Source organism: Periplaneta americana, chromosome 3 (assembly GCF_040183065.1).
Source record: "Periplaneta americana isolate PAMFEO1 chromosome 3, P.americana_PAMFEO1_priV1, whole genome shotgun sequence".
NCBI classification, from domain to species: Eukaryota; Metazoa; Arthropoda; class Insecta; order Blattodea; family Blattidae; genus Periplaneta; species Periplaneta americana.
Window position 1 is genome coordinate 124,444,719 of NC_091119.1, and position 24,063 is coordinate 124,468,781.

At 37.0% G+C, this 24,063-nt stretch overlaps 1 protein-coding gene across 1 annotated transcript; it reads right to left on the reverse strand.

The window, feature by feature from the left end:
- Positions 1 to 631: 631 nt before the first annotated feature.
- LOC138696499 (transcription factor Sp5-like) lies at positions 632 to 8,078 on the reverse strand. The gene is made up of 4 exons (XM_069821545.1): positions 7,860 to 8,078; positions 4,411 to 4,650; positions 3,403 to 4,318; positions 632 to 2,504 (listed from the first exon to the last, which is right to left on the reverse strand). The coding sequence occupies exons 1-4, from the start codon at positions 7,920 to 7,922 to the stop codon at positions 2,203 to 2,205; spliced, it is 1,521 nt and encodes a 506-aa protein (XP_069677646.1). The 5' UTR covers positions 7,923 to 8,078; the 3' UTR covers positions 632 to 2,202.
- Between the last annotated feature and the right edge of the window lie 15,985 nt (positions 8,079 to 24,063).

The window sequence follows — 24,063 nt, forward strand, 5'->3', positions numbered from 1 at the left end:
ATACACACGCGCCTTGCCCGTCTTCGCAGAAATCGATATAAATAAAACGACCGAGGTCATCGCATGTGTATCACGTGCCAACAGCAGAAAGCACCTAAGAACTTGTTGCTACCGGAATTAGTGGAAAAGCAAACTTTACTAATCCAATACTCAAGAACTTTCTTCGTCCAGGTGTAGTTGTGGGTGATTTAGATGTGTAAGTTTCCTACTACAAGCTGGTCGATGTGGTACTTCAGTTGATACTGAATGCCTGGCATTTGGCAGTTTTTATAATTGTAATATTACCGGTAGTCAATTTTTCAACTTACAAATAAAGTCCCTGTACCTTCTTGATGAGAGCAAGGATGATGATTTCTTTTTCCTAAGGTTACATTCATTTTATATTCATTAAAAAAAAAGAAGTTCAATGTATAAGGATTTAAATGCTTGTCGTTTAGCTTATAAAATTAGTTATAAAAATGTTTAACTCGGTTCAATTCAGTGTAATATCTACAGAGTTACGAAGTTTAACCCTGTTCAGCTCAGAAATATAAATGTACAGAGTTATAACGTATGACTTCTCGGCCGAATGACATTAAAATCTACTGGGAATAAGATTTCAGGAAGGTAAATTATTTGAAAAAATGACACATTTCAACACTTAATATTTTTCTTTTACTATAATAATATAATTATCATAATATACAATTGTTAAAATGATTGCAATGCACAGATAAAAAGATATGATGAGAAATTACAACCTTCAGGTTTTAGGAAAAAAGATTCATGAAGCTGTTTTTTTTTATTAAAATTCTTATTTCCATGGTCATGGTTAATACAAATATAAAGCTCAGTTGAATGGTAATAAATTATGTCTAGTTTAACTGCACAAGTTACTATATATACATCACAGATTTGTATTACGACGAATAATAATAAAAAAAACCTGAAAATTGCTTAGTGCTCAGTCAGTCTTGGTAAATACATATACATACAGCTCCACTTGGCAAAATACATCTGCATGCAAAAATAAAGTCCCCCAGCTGATAATTGACTCCCTATTTGCCATAAATGAGTACATAAAAATTACCCCCTCAGCTGATATTGAAAGTATTTGACCTATGCTCAGCTGCCTTTATCAACACCCAACCCGACACTGAGTGAGAGATGAAAACTGAAACTTTGGAATGTGTCTCACTTTGAAAAGATTAACAGAGAATGCTTTGATTGCTTCGAAAAAAAAAAACACCTCATCAATGCATTCATTGAAAGGGAAAACCACAAGATCTGGCTAAGCTCGGAGTGCTAAAAGTGTAGAGAGACTAGACAGCTAGCTGCTCAGTATCAATCTGAAGTAAACAATTAACTTCTGGTATGTACATGTAAGTTTAGTCCGTCTTTGGCTTCTTAATGATTTCAACGAAAATTAAGTAACATGTACGTGTAAACTTTGTCACTAATTTATTCTACTCTACATTTTCCTGCAAAATATTTTCATACTCGGCTTTTTGGATCACACTGCCTTCCTTTTTACAAACAAGCCAATTTCACTGTCTAAGGTAGAGGGGAAAGAGGTTAAAATTTCACATTTTTGTAAAATAAAACTGTGTTTTTGTGTTTCAGACCTATTTAAGATATGAGTGACATTTACTGAGATCTCTCGTAATCAATAAAATCGAGTATTATTATTATTTTTTAATCTCTTTCCCATCGATCATAGACTTACATATGCCTTTTTTTTTAAGGACTGGGGAAAATCAAAGTACAACAGTACTAAAACTGGGTCTTAACGGGAGAGTAAAATGTCTGACATTAGGTCTCAGACACCTAGTTTCTGTGTTAAGACACCCAGTAGAGCAAGTTGCTAATATAGCGACACTGCTCTACAGGACGTCTTAACACGGAAACTAGGTACCTGAGACCCAGTGTCAGACATTTTACTCTCCCATTAAGATCCAACTTAACTCCGAACACAAGTTTGTTCCTCTGTACTGTTACTATTCTCTCAAGCGAAACCCAAACTCTTAATATGATCGGACTTGTTCTGGTTCTAGTTCTTTCCGCCAATACTACTCCCGAGTTTAGCCAGGCTATATAAATTTTTAAGTCATTTACAAAGTAAAACTACCGATTCTACGACAAGATATGGCCACAAACTCGAGGTTAGCACAACCTCATGGGAAAACAAGCAAAAGAAACCAATTTCGAGACAGAGCATTGATATTAGGCAGGTTGAGTGTTTTGGGGCAGAGGGCGGAGGGGTATGACCGTCGGCTGAGGCAGTACAAGGCTCAGATGCAGTGGTGGTGGCGCCGTGGACAGGGGGGCTCGGGCCCTGGGGCCTGCCTCACGGGCATGGCGCTTCACATGCTTGGCCAGGTGATCAGACCGCATGAAGCGCCGTGCGCACACACTGCAGCCGAACTTCTTCTCTCCGGTGTGAGTGCGTTTATGGCGAGATAGTTCGTCAGATCGCGAGAACCGACGCCCGCATCGGTCCCACGTGCATGCAAATGGCTTTTCTCCTGCAACAACAGAAAACAACATAGATCAGTAACAGTCAACAACAGTGGTTTGATTGTACAGTTTTAATTAGAGGAAGCTAGAGTCGGCATGTATTTATTTACTGTTTTTTTGTACTTGACTAGAAGTTCTCTGCTCTCACGATTTACAATAGTTCAAGTATGATACGTTTACAATTTTTTTTTTCTAATTTTAACTTCTTTACTTGATATTACAGGTTCACACTAAGTTTCTTAGTTATTATTAGTATTATTATTATTATTATTATTATTATTATTATTATTATTATTATTATATTTCAGAGAGTATTCAGTATCAATGAAATAAAATATTATGACAATAGACTTTTCTTTGTGCTCTAGCAATTACCATATTTGCCACTAGACCCAAGGCTCAGCTGTTGGTCTACTCAGAGCAATGGATTTCAAAGGGCTATAAAAATTCTTAGCATGGTTTCCTTTAAAAGAGAAGTAAAACTGGGAAGCCTTTATCGCAGATTTACAGCACATAAAATGACCCTGTCCCTGAATGAGTGAGGCAAAATTTCTCATCCACGTAAAAATTTGAAGTACCGCAATAAAACGTGACTTATAATGCTCGTAGATTTATATTAGCTCCCCCCCACAAAGAATCGGGAAGCGGTGAATATAGAAAGACAAAACTAGCCTGATAGGTTGTACTGTGGGTCCACCTCAGAGATCAGAAATTATTTTGAGCTACCAAGTCAGGCATGATAATCACTGACATCTGTTCATATTCTGTCATGAAGATGTTAGGTTCGTAACAGTACTCTATCTGAATGATTAAACAAAGACTAATCAAAGGCAGATTTTCAAAGATTAATGGGAGTAGGTTTGCCTGTCACCACAGTTATCTCATTGACCCAGGCAGCCGGCTTACCAGTGTGAGTGCGCATGTGTGCCTTGAGGTGCGACGACTTGAAGTAGTTCTTGCCGCACCCTGGGTGGTCACACTCGTACACCCGACGCCTGGTGTCCACGCCCGGCGGGGGCTCCTTGTGGACACCGGTGCTCTGCTGCTGGGGGGCGGCGAACAGCACGAAGCTGGTGGCGGGGCAGAGCTTGGCAGCATCTTGTTGTGTGGGAGGCGTCAGGACGATGTGCGTCACGGGGGACGCAGGCACTTTCTGGGGGGTTGCAGCCGTCACTGGAATGAGAGTCCCGCCCGTCAGTATCACAGCCTGGGTGGCGCCACTTTCCGCGCCCTTGCTGGCAGGGGCGCAGGGAACGGACACCAGTGGGAAGACCGGGCGGGGTTGCTTCGGAGCGATGGCCACTGGAGCAGCTGAATTGTTGTGACTAATACTGGGAGGCGGCGACGAATGGTGAGAGAGATTCGTCTGAGATCGTGAGATACCCTGAGCACTTTGCGGTGATGAAGGCGATGAAGATGGGGATGAAGCAGGTACAGAGTGTGCGCTCTTTGCAGGGGCATGTCCGCTCTCTCGATTCGTGTCCTTGCTGTTCACGAAAATCAGCTCCTTCCTGGAACTCATTTTGTATTTTAGGCTCTTCAGTATGTTCTCTTCTTGTGGCTCTGAAGTCGCCGCCCTCTCCTCTACACACGCCCCGCACTCCACTTGCATCACAGCTCCGCTCTGCTTTCTCTTCTCCTCCTCTCCACATTTGTTACAGTCCACGTTGCCCTCCTCCTCTGCGTCTACTCTCCCTGCATATGGCTGTGGTGAGCATGTTCCGTCCTTGTTAGCCTTCATGATGACTGAAACCGGCATTGATGTCACAGGGACGGCCGCCTCAGGGCTCGGGGTCCGTGGCGGTGTACTCGCAAGCAGCAGCTGTAACAAACAAAAGAAGCACGCATTATAAACATTGTTACTAGTGTCCACCATTGTCACCGAACTTCATTTTCAACTTATTATTCACTCACTCGTGCCAACTGGCAATCTCCTGCATTCAGCTGTCTGCACGTCCTCTTCCTCAATGGCAGGTCCGCGATGCTGTCCTCGCTCTCCGAGTCTGAAGGCTGTGGTGTCGGCAAGCCAAGGGGCAGCAGAATCATCTCATGATTATACATACTGCTAAGTTTTCTTTTTCTGCTCTCTGCCTCATTGTTGAATGACAGGAGAGTCTTCACAGCTTCTAAATCGACTACATTGTGTTGGTATTCCTGCAAAGAGACAAAATGTCTGCTAAGTACACGTCATACACACATCAATTTGTGTACAAAATGAATTATAAATCAGTAAAATTTACAACTCAACATCCATGTATTTACATAAAAAATGCAATAAGAATTAACGTTTCATGGGATTGAAATCCAAAACATGGCCTCCATGCTACACCGAAGATGTCTTAACCGATATACATATATATACATCATGTCCGCTAATTATTTTGTACATCAGTTTTACGATTCGGAGTGAAATCTGGCTTATCCATTCTGATAAAATGATTTCATTTGTACTACCTACAACTTTTTTTGAACAGTTTTATTTTGGTCGGCTACCACTTTTGCTTTTTCTTGCCGTAAATCCTAGATTACCCTCGTAACTGCGATAAGATAAACGGTTTGTTTGTTTATTCGATATTAATATTAAAAGGTAGTGTAAACATAACACTGATTATGAGAACACAATATGTCAATGAATTGCGATAAGAATATATTTCAATGGAAGTAATGTTGAATTATTCTCACATTTTTCTCAAGGTGAGTTGAAAATTACTCATTTTCAACTTTAGCCGGTGTCTCATAATAATTGAACCTTTTTACTGTTATCAACTCATCATGCTACTAAATGACGTGAACTTAAGTTTAACCAGTGTCTCATAATAATTTAAACTTTTACTGTCATCACGCTACTAATTACAATGCTGTCGTTGTGTCATTCACATTTTAAAGAAATATAAAGGAAATGTCTTTGCAGGAATTCTGTGCTTACACTAACGTACTGTTATTTCAGTAATGTGGATAGCGGCATCTTTGTATTACGAAACATCCTGTTGTGCATAGAGGTATTTCTTTGTTGAAATTATACCAAGGTAGCCCGACTTCCTCACCGGCAGATACCTTTTACACTTCCAGGAATCAAATTTGGTGATAACACTAGTTACAAAATTTCCTGTACGTCCTACGAAGTGACGCCGGTCTTTTACGTTTCACAATCAGAGCGGAAAATGGGAAAAGTTGGGGCAATATTGAGTCATTTTCACTTTTTTTCATAATCAAAATTTAAGAGAAGTTTGTATAACTGTGCTCATAAGCACACATCTCAGCAGCTAAGAGGATTCTCCCCCTTCCTCCCAAATACTTTCCAAAATCATCCGATCTCATAATTTTGCACTGTATTAATTTTCATTTCGAAAGGAAAATTGTCAGGTTCTTCTATTAAACTGACACATAAGGGTTTGATAAGGCAAAGTAGGCCTATGCAATAAGAGTTATAGATCTGTAACACAGGCAGAAGTCGTTATTTCACCACTCACACTTTTTAATCATTTCCGCAACAAAAATACCGGTACTATAACATTACAAGAATTTAGGTCAAATCTTTGATAGCTAACCAATATAGAGTGGAACAAGAGTAACAAAAGTCACCAGGCCTAGTCATTATTTTTCAAATTGTTTTCCTTCTGCGTTGATACCCTGACGATCTGGGATAAGCCTAGTTAAACATAAATTTCCTCACAATATTTGACCCGACTTAATTTCTTAAAAAAATTGCTACTTTCAAGTCCTCAACTACTGTTGAAATGGGTAGTGCTCATAAATTATCACTTTATCGAAGTTAAGAAATTTTCGTTTAAGAAAATAGGTGTAAATTCGTATACGAAGCCTATTAATATTGACGTAAAAATAAAATGAAAAGTTATTTTGGAAACATGGTTATAAGAGGTCGAAGTTTATCTCTTATATTTCCCAACTCTCGTTCATCATTAATAAAATTGGTGCCTTCTTTATTTAACGGCCGTTTTAAACTTCAGAGGTTATTCAGAGTCAGCCAGATATTAATATGGCGATAATGTTGTAATTACAGAATAAAAAATAACAAGGGACTCCAAGGCACATTCAGGACAACCATGTCCAATAGATGCTTTAACTTTCATAAACCTAGCAGAATCCAACGGAAATCGAACGTGATTCCTTTAATGACCAGCTGTCAGCTAATATAAGTAAGACAACGTTAATAAAATAACTTTTAAATAATTTATTGAAATCATTATTATCAAACTAAATATTTCCTTATCTGAGGAAAATGGGGAAGATTCGAAGCTATGTGGTACCTGCGTCGAAATATTTTTGGGACTTTTAACTGTAAAATGTTTGCAATCCAAGAAACAATAAAATCTGTTATCAGTAAGTCTTTTCTTAGTATACATTCTATGAATTAGTAATATGTTTCAATATAATTGGCAAAAGTATGTGATGACTTACACTTTAATTTCGTATAGAGTTACAATGGGAAGGCAATGAAATATGCGACATTGTGTTTCTCGTATCTTTACTATAGTCATCCATTGGAATTCAATATTAAAAAAAAAGTTTTATTGTTATTCTCTATTTCATTGTGTTTATTCACCTCGGCGAACCATTAGGTCATTACTTTTTTTTTTTTGTGCCAACGCGAAGGAATTCCCGTGGTACTGAAGTAGGTGGTTACCCCCTCCTTGGCAGCTGTTCACGTGAACACCAGCTGACAACGCCGTGCTTCTATCGTGACCCAGCTCTGACCACTGACGCAACTATAGCGCAGCTAAAATTGTTGCTGCCCTAAACACAGATAGCGCATCACACGAGCCTAGTAACAAATCGATTTTGCGCACAAATGCTCCACTTGTTTTCGCATTTTAACTTCATTTTATAAAACACGGTGTAATAGTAGTAGTAGTAGTAGTAGTAGTAGTAGTAATAATAATAATAATAATAATAATAATAATAATAATAATAATAATAATAATAATAATAAATGCTGGTTCACAATTCTATAGGACTGAGAGCCATACCACTCGAACCTAATGAAATCTACTGCGATTTCTGAAAATAATAATCAATTTGAAAACTTGATACTTGTATAATAATCAATTCGAAAACTTGATATTTGCATTATGATATAAACGTTGAGCTAATTCTGATAATAAAATTTATATTTACCACACTGTTATTACTGCACTAATCACACGTGAAAATCCTTCACATTTCCGTTTTTCCCCAAGTGCAGTTCAGCCATTATTATTATTATTATTATTATTATTATTATTATTATTATTAAATAAACACCTTCACCATAACTGAAAACAAGTCGCTCACCAGTAATCACTCCACTCGCAAAATAAAAAACAACTTCCGACAATGAAATAAAATTCTATTGTTGTACTTACCAGATTCCGTACTGGCGGTGGTGTTGTTGGTGGTGACAGCACCATTGTAACTGGTCTGTCCATGTTCACTGGACCCAGCTATGTCTTCCTCTATTTTGTTAGCTCCTCTCTTGAGTTCAATTCACTTTTAGTTCACGCACCAAACTGAGAAAATTTCTCGCAAACCAAACTGTATTATTATGGACAAACCATGGGGTGTGTTTGGGGGCCTCGACTCTTTCACGCGGTCTCGTATTGGGGCGGGAGAGTGCAGCCAATGGCAGCAGGGGGCTCGGCAGAATCGGCCAATCAGCGTAGACTTATCAGGCGCTCAGCGCGTGATCAACCGCATGGTGTTCACGTGTACAAGAGCTGACTGCGACCAGCCGAGGCCGTGATTGTGACGTCAGGAGGGCCGTGCCCTGACGTCACCTTCGCCGTCATATCGATTGTTGGGACACACCACGCTTCTCCCTTTACGCATCCTTTGTCACTACCCCAAGATCATTGCGTTTGTACGGCCTCCTGTGATTAAAAGTTAAAGTGTGCTCGAGTTATTTTGTCGCACAGGGACGCGGAATTATTTAGAGCTGAAAGAAGTATAAAAACAAGCTGCGTGTGCCACTTGTTTTGCTACGTAATCCGCAACGTTTCTATTCTTGAATGTGTGGACAAAGTAGGATCGCGCGTCCAATATTAGCCTATATTATTAGAGTTTACATCAGATTTTTCAGCAGATAAAGAAGCTAATGCATTTTCATAGTGTTCTGCCCAAGGACAAGTCTTTCACTGCAAACCCAACTTTCTCCAATTTTTCTTATTTTCTGCCTTCCTCTTTGTCTATGAATATGCTCCATACACTGTATGTATCGTAATGTCGTCTATCATCTGATCTATTGAAATGTGTTTTATTTATTAATGTTCAGTAAATGTTAAGAGAAATAAAGGCCTACGTAAAGTACTAGTATATAAAATATTGTAATCAGCTAGCTGACACAGATTTTATGGACTCCTATTGGAATCAGCTAGGCGACACATAGATTTTATGGACACCTACGAGACAAAATGACCTTATCACAGTGAACCCAAGGTATTCAACGACGCTAGCTTAAGAATCCTTGATTAAAATCAGAATTTAAAAGTGTCAAGTACGCCGGTATATACCACGGTGCCCATGGCTCATTGTTTTCCCCGGATCCAGTAAATGTCGGTCCCTTCAAGTTTGTGTACATTTTTAGACTAATAGAAACTGGCTGTATTCCACAAAATATACACAAGACGTGTAGATCGTTAATATGAAGTATTTCATACAAGGAAAGATTTCATTAATTTTTTTCTGGGGACAAAGAGAATGCCGAGGAAAGATAATTTGCTCTCTCATAGCACAAAGCACAAAGGCCGATTTACCAATAGGCTAAAGTATGCTACAACCTAGAGCGGTACATTTTTAAGTTTTTTTTTTCTTTATAAAATGGACTTGTCCGGAATCATTAATCTGAAGTTCACAAGACATGTTACTCATGTTTCTATTCGATCATTTATCGAAGATTAAATTGAGAGGATAAAAATTACTAGGGAAAAGGGGCGGTACATTTTTGGGTGTCTATGGTTGGCAGAATTGTAAATTTCTCATTGAATATAGAAGATTCATTTTGATTGTGCAGAACTAAATTTAAATAAAATAAAATTTAGAGATTTTCTTGGAGACAACGTTTTTAACATTCCACATACTGAAAAAGTAGCTCCTAATATATTACTGAGGTACATATCTTGTGTATGCTCAATAATAGAAGAATAATGATAAAATCTACTTCTTTTTTACCACAAATAACAACAGTTTAGTTTGATGTTATTTGACGTAAAAATTCCTTTTTGTGGATTTTTTTCTATATTTTATTACATACAAGTAAATAATGGCCATCGTCATTATCATATCACCATCATCCTTAAAGATTCTAAACGAGGTTGTCCGTCTCGACCTCGCCACACAAAATGAAATTGTCAGACGTTACACTGACAGAAGAGCAAAGAAACTTTTTAGATAAGTTCAGTTATAGAAATCGTCCTGAGAAGTTTAACAAATTTTAGAAGCTGGAAAGATCATATATTATGTTCCAGGAAGAGGTGACTCATTCCGACCCACTTTTGTCATCATTTGAAACATTAGTCATAGTGCAAACAGAAATAAAATTGTTGGAGATAAGTTAATGCAAATTAGATGTAACAGAGATTAGAATGTTTAATTCTATTTTTTCAATGTTATTGAATAGTATTACGTAGTCTCTTAGAGACTAGCAACGGCTGGAGAATGAAATATTAAATAAAAAAAAATAGTAATTTTTAGTTTCATATGGGGATCAACGTTTGTTCGCAGGAAAATTCCCTAGAATACTTCGATTTCTCCTAAAATAGGCCCTATTCATTCCACACTTACTCCTTTAACAATGCATGATCAATTTATCGTCTTTTTAAAATTTCTTGAGTATAAAATGGACGTTACACATTACAAAGTACCTATTGAAACGCATTACGATGCGAGATAAGCAGGTCAGTCATACATCATACGGAATTTGCCCAGCCCCTCATAGAAAAAGGCGAGCCCTGATGCCACTGCTGGCGACAGAATAAATAAAACAAACCTGGTCTGAAGATGACCCTGAGGAGCCACAGCCACACCTGCTCGCAGTGGGTGGAGGAATCAAGGTCACTTACTCCTGTAAAATCACGCACTTTCATCATCTCTGGTCTGGACGTCGTACTAATTACCATAGGGTCACATTGTCTAACAAATGCTTTTCATCGGAGTGTTACTTGTAGCAAGTTCCCAGAATTTCTTTATTTCTTTATTTTTTTTAATTATAATATTAAAAACGATGTTAAGCTATTAGGTTGATGCATAAATATGTACCATTTTTTATTAACTCCAAAATTATTTCCTTTACATGAACAAAATACATAAACTAATTAATAATATAATCTACTGCTTTGTTTGACTGACCTACAACGTTCTGACAGTTTCTTGATTCTGCCTCTGAAAAAACCCAGTGGTTTGGAATTAAAGAAATTGTCAAGCCAGTTTTCAAGACCAGCTTCGTTTTTAAAGGAGATTCTCCGGAAGATAGCGGAGAAGATGAAAAATCTAATGAAGCAAGATTAGGAGAATACGATGGATATGGAATAACCTCCCAAACAAGGTCTTGGATAAGCGCTTTTGTATTGTTAGCAGTATGCGGACGGGCATTATCTTCCTACAAAATTACTCAATTCAGTCTTCCCTATCGTTTTTCTTGAATTGCCGTCTCAAGGCGAACAAGTTCTTTGCAGTAAATTTCAGCAGTGATGGCTACATTCCTCTAAAGCTTTATTCATAGTAGGTAACATTTTTTTTTGTTCCACCAGATGCATAACATTGGCTTACGTGGATGGCTACCAGCGTTTGCACGGAGAGTTGCTTTTTTGTTAGGACTTAGCTATTCCTTTCTTTTCTTGATGTTGATGTAAATCATTATTATTATTATTATTATTATTATTATTATTATTATTATGTACAATTTTTCGTCACCACTAACAGCTCGGGACAAAAAGGATAGATGTTGTTGAAGAGCTAAATTATGACGAGCAAGCAAAGAAGCACAAATGGCAAGACGTTGATTTTTGTTGTTTTCGCTCGAAACAAAAACAATATACATCGGAATCTGATTAGTGTAATATGTTAATAGTCAGCGATATACGCAATGAAAAGGGAAAGGAACCGACCACCTTACATCATTATCTCCTGGCTTAGTTGCCTCATGAGTGATGCCTTATTGGTGTCACGAGGTTCAAACTTGTCTTCTGACAGTTTATTAAACAACAACAACAACAACAACAATAATAATAATAATAATAATAATAATAATAATAATAATAATAATAATAATAATAGCAGTAGTGTATTTAATTGATTATAATATTCATAATACAGAAGACTGATATGTTACGAAACCTTAGACCTTAATTACACTTAAAACGAATTTATTATTATTATTATTATTATTATTATTATTATTATTATTATTATTATTATTATTATTATTATTATTGCTACTTTCAGGTCTTACGTACCTACATAGTCTTAAATCAGATCCGCTTCTTTTGGGAATGAAGGGAATCGATTGCAGATTGCAGTGGAATAAATTAGACATTGTAATAAAGTTGAATGCGTTTGTACGTGCGCTTCATGAAATTAATCTACCTATCGGTACTGACAATAATAGACTAGTTGTATTGAGTAATCTAAAACTGTGTTATTCTAAATCTAAACCATGAATTTTGCGTAGTTTTATTACGACATATGCATTGTTATCTAGTAATATCTGATATCAACGTGTTTGTCACGTATTCATAATCTGAAGGAAGAAAATGTGAGAAATAAAACTGCGTACGTTGTCCCGCACGGTAGCTGCGTCATGTCTTGGACTGGCGCGTGGCGGTAAGGAATGAGCGCTGATTCGTATCCTCAGGGGAGAAATTTTCTAATGGAATCTCAGCCAATGTTTGGGATTCAGAATCGTGAGAATTTTGGGGAGCTACAGCGAGCTGATTTCGTACACCAGGTATAATAGCTAAATAGGGGAGGATCGTCGTGTCATCACAGTCTAGTATATACAGTCACGAAGCTCAATACGTAGTAAATATGCATCCATAGGTAGTTGCTAACCACTAGGATCGCTAATATCACCTCATTACAGACAATGCGAAATAGTACCGGCACAGCCAATTGTTCCTAGCACCCTCATAACTCAAGCTTCGTGACTGTGTATACTAGACTGTGGTGTTACCTCCGTACTGGTTGGAGGATTGGTCAGCAGTCCGCCGAGTACTGACTGGCTTTAGCTCTACATGGGCTGTCGTGCCACGAAGTTAATGTTAAAAATTTAAATTATGGTTTATTTAACGACGCTCGCAACTGCCGAGTTTATATCAGTGTCGTCGGTTCGCCGGAATTCTGTCCCGCAGGAGTTCTTTAACATGCCAGTAAATCTACTGACATGAGCCTGTAGCATTTAAGCATACTTAAATACCATCGATCTGGGGCGGGATCGAACCCGCAACCTCGAGCACAGAAGGCCAGCGCTATACCAACTGCGCTATCCAGACCGTTAATGTTCGAATTGCTCCACAACAGTAGAAAATAAAAAGAAAGGAATTCCTTGGTCCTGAGACAAAACAATGTGCGTAAAGAAATTTAATTAAGGGGGTGGGAAGGTATTCAATAGCGGATGCCCTGGCCTCCTAACCCCCATCTGCCTACGCGCATGATACGTTCTATTACCATCCATGTCTTGGCCGAAGTTCGAGAATCGGTAATATTCTACAGCTAAGGGCATACTAATGAATGACTATTACACTTTTACTACGTCATACTACTTTTGACCAATAAAACGGTACGAAAGAACGTCTTTCAACCAATCATGGCTGCTTATCACACAATTTTATCACTTCCATAGCATTTGTTTGTTTTTATCACTTCCCTAGCATTTGTTTCTTTGTTTGCCAACATTTCAAACTGAAAATTCTTTACGGTACTATAAAAAATGCTTTGCGATGTTATTTGTTTACCGCATAGATAGTCAAATGAAATCGTGTAATAGTCAATTAAATCCCACTCGAGTTTAATTTTCTCTAGATAAATCAAAACCTCTAATAAATCACTGTTGATAAACCAGAGGTTCGGTTGAATTTATTTATTTCATAGCATTACGTTTTGTAGACCTGTCTATGATAATGACCAGGGAAAGGATTTATATGTAAATACATATTTACTTATAAAGCTAATATAATTTATATTTTGCATTATCTTTATGTTTCACAATGTGTAGGGTTGAAAAATCCTACTTTTATTTTCCATATTTTTCCATATTTTAGAGTTTAGTACATATTTTCGTTAATTTCCATATATTTTCCATATTTCATATAAAACAGTCCATATTATATTAGGTTTAACAATAAAACAAAACAAAATTCCATTAACTTTTAAAAATACATTTCAACAATAGAGATTTAAACACATGTTCAGTAATCCCTTTAACATCAGAGTTATTTGAAAATTAGCAGTCCTATCAACAATGGGAAAGTAAGTTACAAAACTGTATTAATTTAATTTAAAATTTTTAACAGACTTCAGTTGTGCAGCTCAACAGTTAAATGCCAGTCAGAGTACACATAGGTTCAGTTTTGTAAATCATACTATAAAGACGGTAAATATGCCAAAAGTACGTCATTCAGTCAATTTAAAATCAAAACTAACAAGTTACATTTCAGAATTTAAAGAAGATGGTTTATCAACTGACAATAAAATATTATTTTGTAATTTGTGTCAGTGTGCAGTATCATCTACACAAAAGTTCCTGGTGCAACAACACATTACAACTAGTAAACATCAGGCCAACAAACAACTAAATTCCAAGCAGAGACAATTGTTTTTAACACAACCAACAACATCGAATGTAAGATCTGAGTTTAACATCGACCTGTGCCGTTCTCTCATCTCTGCTGATATTCCTCTCTACAAACTAAAGAATAAGGTCTTCAGGGAATTCCTTGAAAAATATACTCAACATACAATCCCGGATGAGTCAACACTTAGGAAGACGTATGCTCCATCCATCTACGATGAGACAATACAGAAGATAAGAGATGAAATTAAAGATAGTTCAATTTGGGTTTCCATTGATGAGACTCCCGACAAAGAAGGTAGACTTGTTGGTAATGTAGTTATCGGTTTGTTAAGTGAACAATATTCTGAACGAATTCTTTTACATTGTGATGTTCTAGAAAAGTGCAATAACAAAACTATAGTTAAACTGTTCAACGAAGCTATGGGTATCCTGTGGCCAAAGGGTATTATGTACGATAATGTGTTATTCTTTATTAGCGATGCTGCCCCTTATATGGTCAAAGCTGGACAAGCATTATCTGTTGTATATCCTAAATTGACTCATTTTACTTGTGTGGCGCATGCATTTCATCGTGTGGCAGAAGTGGTCAGAGACAATTTCCCTAAAGTAGATTTGTTGATTTCATCAGTGAAAAAAGTATTTCTCAAAGCTCCCAGTAGAGTTAACGTGTTGAAAGAAATGTACCCTGAAATTCCATTGCCACCAAAGCCAATTTTAACTAGATGGGGTACATGGCTAGAAGCAGTTGAATATTATGCCGAACATATAGACTCTATTAACAATGTTCTCCTTGCATTGGACTCTGAAGATGCAGTCTCAATTGATACTGCGAAAACAGTTACCTGTGACATAAGTGTGAAGAATGACTTAGCTCACATTCAGCATACATTTTCATGCATCATAAAAACGCTCAAAAGTCTCCAAAATAGGCACCTTTCACTATCTGAAAGTTTTGAAATTATAAATAGTACTGTGGAACAACTGAATCGTGGTAGAGGTAAAGTTGCAGATGCAGTAAGAGCTAAGGTGGACACTGTACTTTCAAAAAACCCTGGATATGAAGAACTACAAAAGGTTGTTGCTGTGATGAGTGGTGAATCAACAGTGAAGATTAACTTGGACTTATCCCCAGCAGACATTGTGAAATTGAATTATGTACCAGTTACTTCTTGTGACGTCGAACGCTCTTTTAGTCAGTATAAATCTATCCTCAGAGACAATAGAAGAAGATTCACTTTTCAGCACTTGAAAGAAATGTTTGTAACCTATTGTTATGGTAACAGACAATAAAAATTGTGTTTTGTTGAAACTACATTGGAAGATAAGGTACGTCCATTATATTTTTTGTTTAGTTTGATTAAAATGTACCAATATTTAACGTACATAGTCATTTTTTTATAATTTTAAGTCCATATTTAATTCCATATTTTGGTAAAAATCCATATTTAATTCCATATTTTGGTAAAAATAACTACATATATATTTACATATTTCATATATTTTTAGTCCATATAAATCCGTTCCCTGATAATGACAATGAAAAAAATATGACAGAAGATAAACTGCCAAGAAGATTTCTTGAATGGTTACCAAAAGGAAATAAAACTAGAGGGAGACCTAGGAACATACAAGGGAAGTACAAAAGGGGATTGGGAGGATTGGAATGAACGAAAATAGAAACATAATATATAATATTGGACACAGAAAGGTGCAACAAAAAACATCGTAAATATGAATTTATATACCAATGTTCCCAACATGTAAATAAAGAACATAAGATGATAATGTCATTTTAAAGCGTGGTGAACTTTAAGCGTTTACCTAAAGCAAAACAGCATGATGATTTTAAGCTTCTTATTTAAATAGCTTCCATCCACAGAACTTTGGATTGTACGCAAATACGTTGAGTTCAATTTCCGAAGAATGAAACAACGATCACGTCTTTCAAATCCTGAACATTAAACCTAGAGAGTCTGTGTCATTGCCAGGATACAAAAATGTTCTACCACTAAAACTAACTTCAGAAAATGATCCTTGTCTTTCACGAAACGCTATGAGCTTGATCGCAGAAACTGAGGTGTAAAAAGATATGAGGATCAAGACTTTACGTTGGGTGCTCGAAGAAATCCCACTTGAAACGTCGAAGCAGCTCAAAAGTACGTTGTGTGTTGTAAGAGCGTGTGCTGTTGTGCAAGAGGACGATACAGAATGTTGGTAGACAACTTCTGTTATTTTTGTTTGCCTCTTTAATCACAGCTGAAGGATATTCCTTGTTGTATTAGGCCTACTTATTTTCAGCTATTATTTCATGACTAGACAGTGGATGCGGGATGACTTATCGTTGAATGTAGGTGCACATTGACTTTATGTTACATTTTTTTTCATTCAGACCATTGGCTCAACAGGTTTTAAACGTAAACAGATGACGTCAACATGCTACTGTATCTCCGTACAGTCAGAAGGAAAAGAAAAATAACGTACTGTAGTAGTGTAGCACATACCTTGCAAGTTCAGTCCTCGTCATTATTGATGCAATTACCAGCGTTGCAGTAAACGACGATATTATATTCTCGTAAGTTGTCGAAGCTGAATTGTCTTCGCTTATCGCTTAAACAGTTTTTGTATTGAGAGAATTTCTGAAGAAAACTCTAAAATTGGGATCACTCAATTTCTTTAGAGGAATATTTGCACTGAGAATCATGTTGCACGTGTCGTTTAGACCCGCACAACTAAATAATGATGATGATGATGACGATGATGATAATGATGATGATTCCTCAGATTTCATTTCAACGCATTTCCTGTGCGATGTACTGTTGCAATGTTTCTCTATAGCCTGAGTTGTTCTGGTTTTTATTTCAATTTTACATACATTACACACGATATTGTCTTCGTTAATACATAAAATGTCACTCTCATACTTCTTAATTACATTTCGTATCTCTAAGCGAATTTAACGTTTTGACTTCGACATTATGAATGGATCAGCACTACACTATTCAACTCGTACTAAATACTTCAGCAGGATAACACAGCTGCACACATTGCGTTGCAATGTGGACCGGGGTTCCTTCGTTATGTACGCTGCTGTACTCGCCAGGCACATAAAAGACGAACGACGCGGCACGTGCAATATACTTCGATACGAAACAACTTCACTTTTCCTTAAGTCATCCCGCATCCACTGTCTCTTCATGACAAATAATCACATTGGTTCACTTCATCAGAATGGGCATGTGGGAACTTATTCGAAACTCTTGGTCGTCGATAACATTCGAATTGCCCTTGCTTTCTGAGTGAACTCGTGTATTTACGGTCGAACTAGAGTCTAGTATATAGTCACGAAGCTTGAGTTTATGAGGGTACTAGGAACAATAGACTGTGCAGGTACTATTTCGCATTGTCTGTAATGAGGCGATAGTAGCGATCCTAGTGGTTAGCAACTATCTATGGATGCATATTTATTATGTATTTAGCTTCGTGACCGTATATACTAGACCTTGTGATTGCTATGGAAGAAAATCGTTGTAATGCTAAAACTGTCTTAATATCATTGTCGTCATCATCTTAACCACTAACTTATTTATATTATATTATATTATATTATATTATATTATATTATATTATATTATATTATATTATAGGCTATTATATTATAGGCTATTATATTATGTACACTAAACATCCAGTACCAATTGGTTAATTCGACATTGGATAATTCGAATAAATGTTTATTCCTTTTAAATTCCTATTTAAATCAATAATAACTGCACGCATTTTATTCTTCACCTGACATAATTAGAAACAAATCCAGACGTTTTAGATGGGCAGGGCATGTAGCACGTATGGGCGAATTCAGAAATGCATATTAGATTGTTAGTTGAGAGGCCGGAGGGAAAAAGACTTTTGAGGAGGCCGAGACGTAGATGGGAGAATAATATTAAAATGGATTTGAGGGAGGTGGGATATGATGGTAGAGACTGGATTAGTCTTGCTCAGGATAGAGACCGATGACGGGCTTATGTGAGGGCGACAATGAACCTGCGGGTTCCTTAAAAGTCATAACTAAGTAAGTAAATGAGAATTTACATTTAATTCGATTTTTTGAAGCTTACATTGAGATCATTCGAAGCCACGACTTCATAGGTTTAAACAAAAATGGTATCCTGTCTGGAATTTTAGAGAATGTTCAAAAGAGTTTCGTGGCAATCTCTGTTATTAATTATTCCAAGAATTCAAATCCTATCCTTACACTTCATAATGATCAACAGGTAGTGGAATAGGAAAATGTCGTTGGCTCGTTGCTTCTTTAATAACAACGTATTGAATGCCCAACGCTGTTGTTTACAGGTGTATGTGTTCTCCTCCTCTTAGAAATTCTAGTGCTGCCCCTGCGTTCAGCGTTAAAGGTTGGCACGATCGATTACGATTAGCGATAGCTGACGTGTATTTCCAAGGCTAATGAATTGCTTTTGCCATAAATAAATAAGCCTACGTCATTCAACGCGTGGACATGAGGCTTTTCTGTTCCTAAAGAGTTGGTTTTCATGTGGAGCGGAAACCACACGGTGAAATTAAACGTAATTGGTTATATAACAGCCCCTTTCTATGTTTTACACAACTTCATATTTTATGTTTCATATTAATTCAAAAAACTATTTACGTTAGCCGTAAAATCAGAAGTTTGCTAGTTCAAACCTGGGAGAGGGCGTTGGATTGTAAAGTGCGATTAATTCCTTGGCATGGTTCCAGAAGAAAAGTAAAGCTCTCGGTTCCATATCGTATATCTATGGCATGCAAAAGAATCTTATCCCTGACAAAGGGCGCCAGACAAAATTTGTCGGCTACGTCGAATTTCGACACTGAATTTATTGCTTCTACAGTTATATATTATTACGATGTACCAAAGTACATAGTTACAGCTAGTTGAAAGCGTCGTTAAAATAAACTGCTCTCAGGAATGTGGTCGTAAATAAAACAGGACCAGGACGCTTTTCTAAAAGTTTATATTAATAATAATAATAATGATAACAATAATAATAATAATAATAATAATAATTATTATTATTATTATTATTATTATTATTATTATTATTATTATTATTATTATTATTATTATTACTGTCAACCTCGACAAGACTCTCTAACAAAGAAACGCATATAAACCCCGTATAATACAGGAATTGTGTATTAAGGTATTCTAACGTTGACTTGTAATGTCTACAGTATCTATTATCATTTTCTTATTGAATTACATCATTCATGGACTTTGACAGCAGTACAGTATTACCGTACAATTACCTCATTAGCCTATGTAATACGTCAAAAACGTTTACAGTGCCAATATGTACTATATGTACATAACTCTTTCGAAAAAAATATTTTATAGTTGTTTATCTTACGATTGAACGTTAGAAATAGTACGCAAAAGAGCACCTAATAATTAGGGCCGTGACATCGGTATATATTTTATATATTTGTATTAGTCTGAGGTGAACATAAGACGCCGGTCAGAATGTAGTCGGTGTTTCAAGTCCAGGCAGCGGAAGCGAATTTGACACACGCCCAAGCAAGCATGTTCCGTGTTTTCTATACGAATATTGCGTGTTATATAATCAAGACAATACATATACAATCATTGTATATAATGGTTAATATCGAAAAGGTCTAAAATGCTGGTGAGGTTGAGAATAAATGTTGGAAATCATACTTAAATTGTCACAAATGTGGTAAAACATGAGTCTGAAAAGGTGTTTTTTTTTCTTAATATTTAGAGTTTTGCATTACAGTTTTAGAATGCCGAAAACGTATATGGCGTACAATTTTGCTTTCCCTATATTTAACTGTTACATTAATGTATTTATCACATCTATTCCGTATCTTACTTTTCTTGCATGTTGTTCGCTTAGTTTCGGTTGCTGCTGCAATAAACAACAACATTCATTTTCAAAGTTTCAAATGAAAATGACCACCGAGTGTCGGATAGTATAACCTTGTATGAGGAAAAACTACGTTCAACATTGGCTGAAACCAAGAACGCATACAGTATTAAAGTATTTCATATCATCAATTTCATTTCTACATCAAGTTTATAACAATTGCACTTATCATCTGATAAAATTTTTGCAATTTTGCATAATGAATTGAAACCACCGTTTTTTGCATTACTGTGTGATGTAGAAATGAAATTGATAAAATGAAATGTTTTCCATATGCGCCCTTGGTTTCAGCCGATGTAGAACGCAGTTTTTCCACATTCAAAGTTATACTATCCGACACTCGGCGGTCATTTTCCTTTGAAACTTTGAAAATGAATGTTGTTGTTTATTGCAGCAGCAACCGAAACTAAGCGAACAACATGCAAGAAAAGTAAGGTACGAAATTGATGCGATAAATAAATTAATGTAACAGTTACATATAGAAAAAGCAAAATTGTACGCCATATATACGATTTCGGCATTCTAAAACTGTAATGCAGAACTCTAACAAAAAACCAAAAACAAAAACATCTTTTCAGACATGACTAGACAGAGGAAAAAAAAGTAATTCGGATGTGAAGGTAACGACAATGCGAGTAGTTTCTCTCGTCAGAGGGTTGTTGTTTAAGTAAGCACAGTATGCATACTATAGGCGCGTGCATGTAAGAACTGTTTTCGAATCGTTGATTCAGAAGGTGCCTGATATTTTGTGTACTTTTCTATAAACCCTTTAAATTGAGGATTGTCGAACGTTTTGAATGAAATATTGCAACTTATCGTCATTCGACACAAATCCTGGCAAAAGTCATATTTCATATTTGAGGCGGAATTTGAACTTGAACCCTTATTTTCTTCTAACATAGAGCAACATTTTTCATGTGTTTGTGTATTACATCGATTGTTTTGTTATCTTTGTTAATGCACACATACAGTACATAACCGACATTTAATTGTTTCACCAGTATCACTACTAAAAATGTCAACACCATATTCTTGTATTAAAGAATACACCCTATGTTTTTTAACATCTGTCTTCGGCATTATGATCACCGAACACAAATAAATAATATGTTTACGTATCTCAATGTTCTCTGTTCACGTACGGACGAGGACTGACTGAGAACGCAGAGTGGGACTTGTTTTCGGTGTTCGCGTGGTGCTCTCTGCGGACGGTACCGTGTTGTACCTACTTGGGATGTGTGCACATCTCATGCCATAGTCTATGCGTACAGTACTTGAAACTATAAATTTGACTTTTATTTGACTTTTTTCCGCTGTCTACTTATGATTTACTACATTTGTGACAATTTAACTATGATTTCCAACAATTTTATTATTCTCAACCTCACCAGCATTTTAGATCTTTCCGATATTAACCATTATTATACAACAATAGTATGAGATTACTTGGTAGGTCGACTCCGAACCTTGAAATTTCGCAGTGAGTGAAAACCAAAACCAGGTCGTTTAATAGAAAATTCAATTCTGACGCATACGAGAAGTTTCAGTGGTTATGTGACTGTGAAATAAGAAAGTCTTTGTCCTGTTTTCTTTGTGTTTTGTTCGGAGGAGAGTAGGAAAACACCTTTCAGCCTCTGAAGTCTCATAGGGATTGTTAGTAAAATTTCTAGTAATTCTGTACACTCGCCGAAGGTTGAACATAAATTGTTGTCTCTGAAAAATTCCATTAGAGACACACAACCTGAAATCTTTCTGAACTCGTCAGTGCCATAAATAACTGAAAGTGCAGTGCGAATATTCCTTTCATTTATGAACGGATACGCTCTAACGACACTACGAAGTGATTCTTCTGGGAAAACATTGTGGAAATAAATAGGTGAGTTTTGCAAATTTTTACGACTGTAGCATGATAGGCCTAATATTTTGTAGTAAAAAAGTAAACGAACAAAATTTTGAAGCACCAGCCGCCACTGCCTCAGACTAATACAAATATACCGATGTCACTGTCCTACTAATAATCCTAATGCAGATGTGTCGAGATGTGCAGTTATATTACAGCCCTTTTGGTGGCAGTACAAGAGATTTTGTGTTACAGAACACTTGACGACAAGTATCGGTAGTTTCGTGAAAAATCTCCGATAACTCTTTGCCTACGAGAGACGCGCCTCGCCAAACAAGGAGCCGCACCTCTGACCTGCGCCGTCAGGCCGTCACTAGAAACCACTCGAAATTTCTCTGAAATCAGCTGCTGCTGCAGGAGGGCGATGTTTCAAGCGGAACACTAGAAAGACACGTGAATGATCTTTACAGGACACGAGCAATTGTTAACAAGGCGACTCATTAACCAATGGGAATACGCGAAGCACGTGGGTGTGTCCGAGTATGGTACGCCACAATCAGCTTGTACCGCGAGGGGAATTGGAACGTGTCCTCCGCTCCACACAAGCAACTGTGTCTGGGACTGTCGGAACTCGATCATTACGTAGTTACTGCCTACGTTATCAATTTTGTGCTCCATGATAGGAACAATGTAGCGTTTATAATATTGTCTGTCAACGGCGTGTAGTCTAGGAGTGAATTAGTTTATGACTATCAGAGCAAGGTCGTCCATAGGAGGAGTCGGACAGCACTCGATTTTTATTTTTTAGGGAGAGGAAGAGACAAAATAGTCACAATACTTTTTGTACATGACATAAAAGTTCTGTTAAATCACATTCGATTGAAATAGTAAATTATATCTTCAACAAATTTAAGACTTTTCATCACACTGTCTGTTGCTGTAGCGTTCAATAAAATGAAATTGATCAATAATCACTTGCGAATAAGTTTAGGTCAAGAAAAACTTAACAATCTAAATGCTATCCATTGAGTTTTAACTGCCTTGAGGTCAACTTTAGTGGGGTTATAGAACAATATGTATCTGCTGAAGTGAGACGATTCAAGATGTCGTCTCCGTCTGCTCCGAAATCCCAAACATTAGAATTAGCTTTTGACCGGTATGAACTATACCAGCTGTCATCAGCACAGTGCAGTAGTGCACCCTCGAGCTAGCGTCTCTTACCCGCCGATATTGCACTGGCGTGCATCCGTGGCTGCTGGCGGGTATGTTTTCTACCTCTCCCTTCTGCACGGCGGAGCATATTACCACAGTCCAGTATATACAGTCACGACACTTGAGTTGTGAGGGTGCTAGGAACAATAAACTGTGCCGGTACTATTTCGCATTGTCTGTAATGAGGCGATAGTAGCGATCCTAGTGGTTAGCAACTATCTATGGATGAATATTTACACTGGGGACAGAACATCTAGAAGCTTGTAGACCGTTACTTTTAAGCGGTCCGACCACCCCCTCCTCCCACACTAGCAGGTACGGCACCATTCAGCTGCAAAACATTTTCTGAACGGAAGTTATTGTATTGTGAGAGCGCAGCTGGATCAGTGAAAGTAAGTGGTCAACGTTTTCAGTTTGTATTGAAACGAACAATTCTGCTGTGTGTGGGCTCTTCTGTAGTGATGTCACTGAAGCCTCTAGTTGTTCTGTCCCCGGTGTACTACGTATTGAGCTTCGTGACTATATACTAGACTGTGATATTACGTTGCACTCGTTACCCTTTACCCATTTGAGCGAGTGCTGACAACAGATTTTAACAGCTTATTTCTTGGGTAGAGTACAACGAAAAATTCTAATACCATGTTATTCCCAAATAAATACTTTTCTCATAAAGAAAACAATAATGTCACCCTAAATGTTAACACTATTTTACTCGATAAGCATTATCCGTACGTTCCTGATTTTTACTATCACTAACTTAGATAGACTGGTAAGAAATGGTTTATCTCTTTGCA

Coding starts and splice junctions, on each gene's coding strand:
- LOC138696499 (XM_069821545.1), bottom strand. CDS start 7,922: ATGGACAGACCAGTTACAATGGTGCTGTCACCACCAACAACACCACCG. Junction 4,651..7,859: donor CACCGCCAGTACGGAATCTG/GTAAGTACAACA, acceptor GTCTCTTTGCAG/GAATACCAACACAATGTAGT. Junction 2,505..3,402: donor ACACATGCGCACTCACACTG/GTAAGCCGGCTG, acceptor CTGTTGTTGCAG/GAGAAAAGCCATTTGCATGC.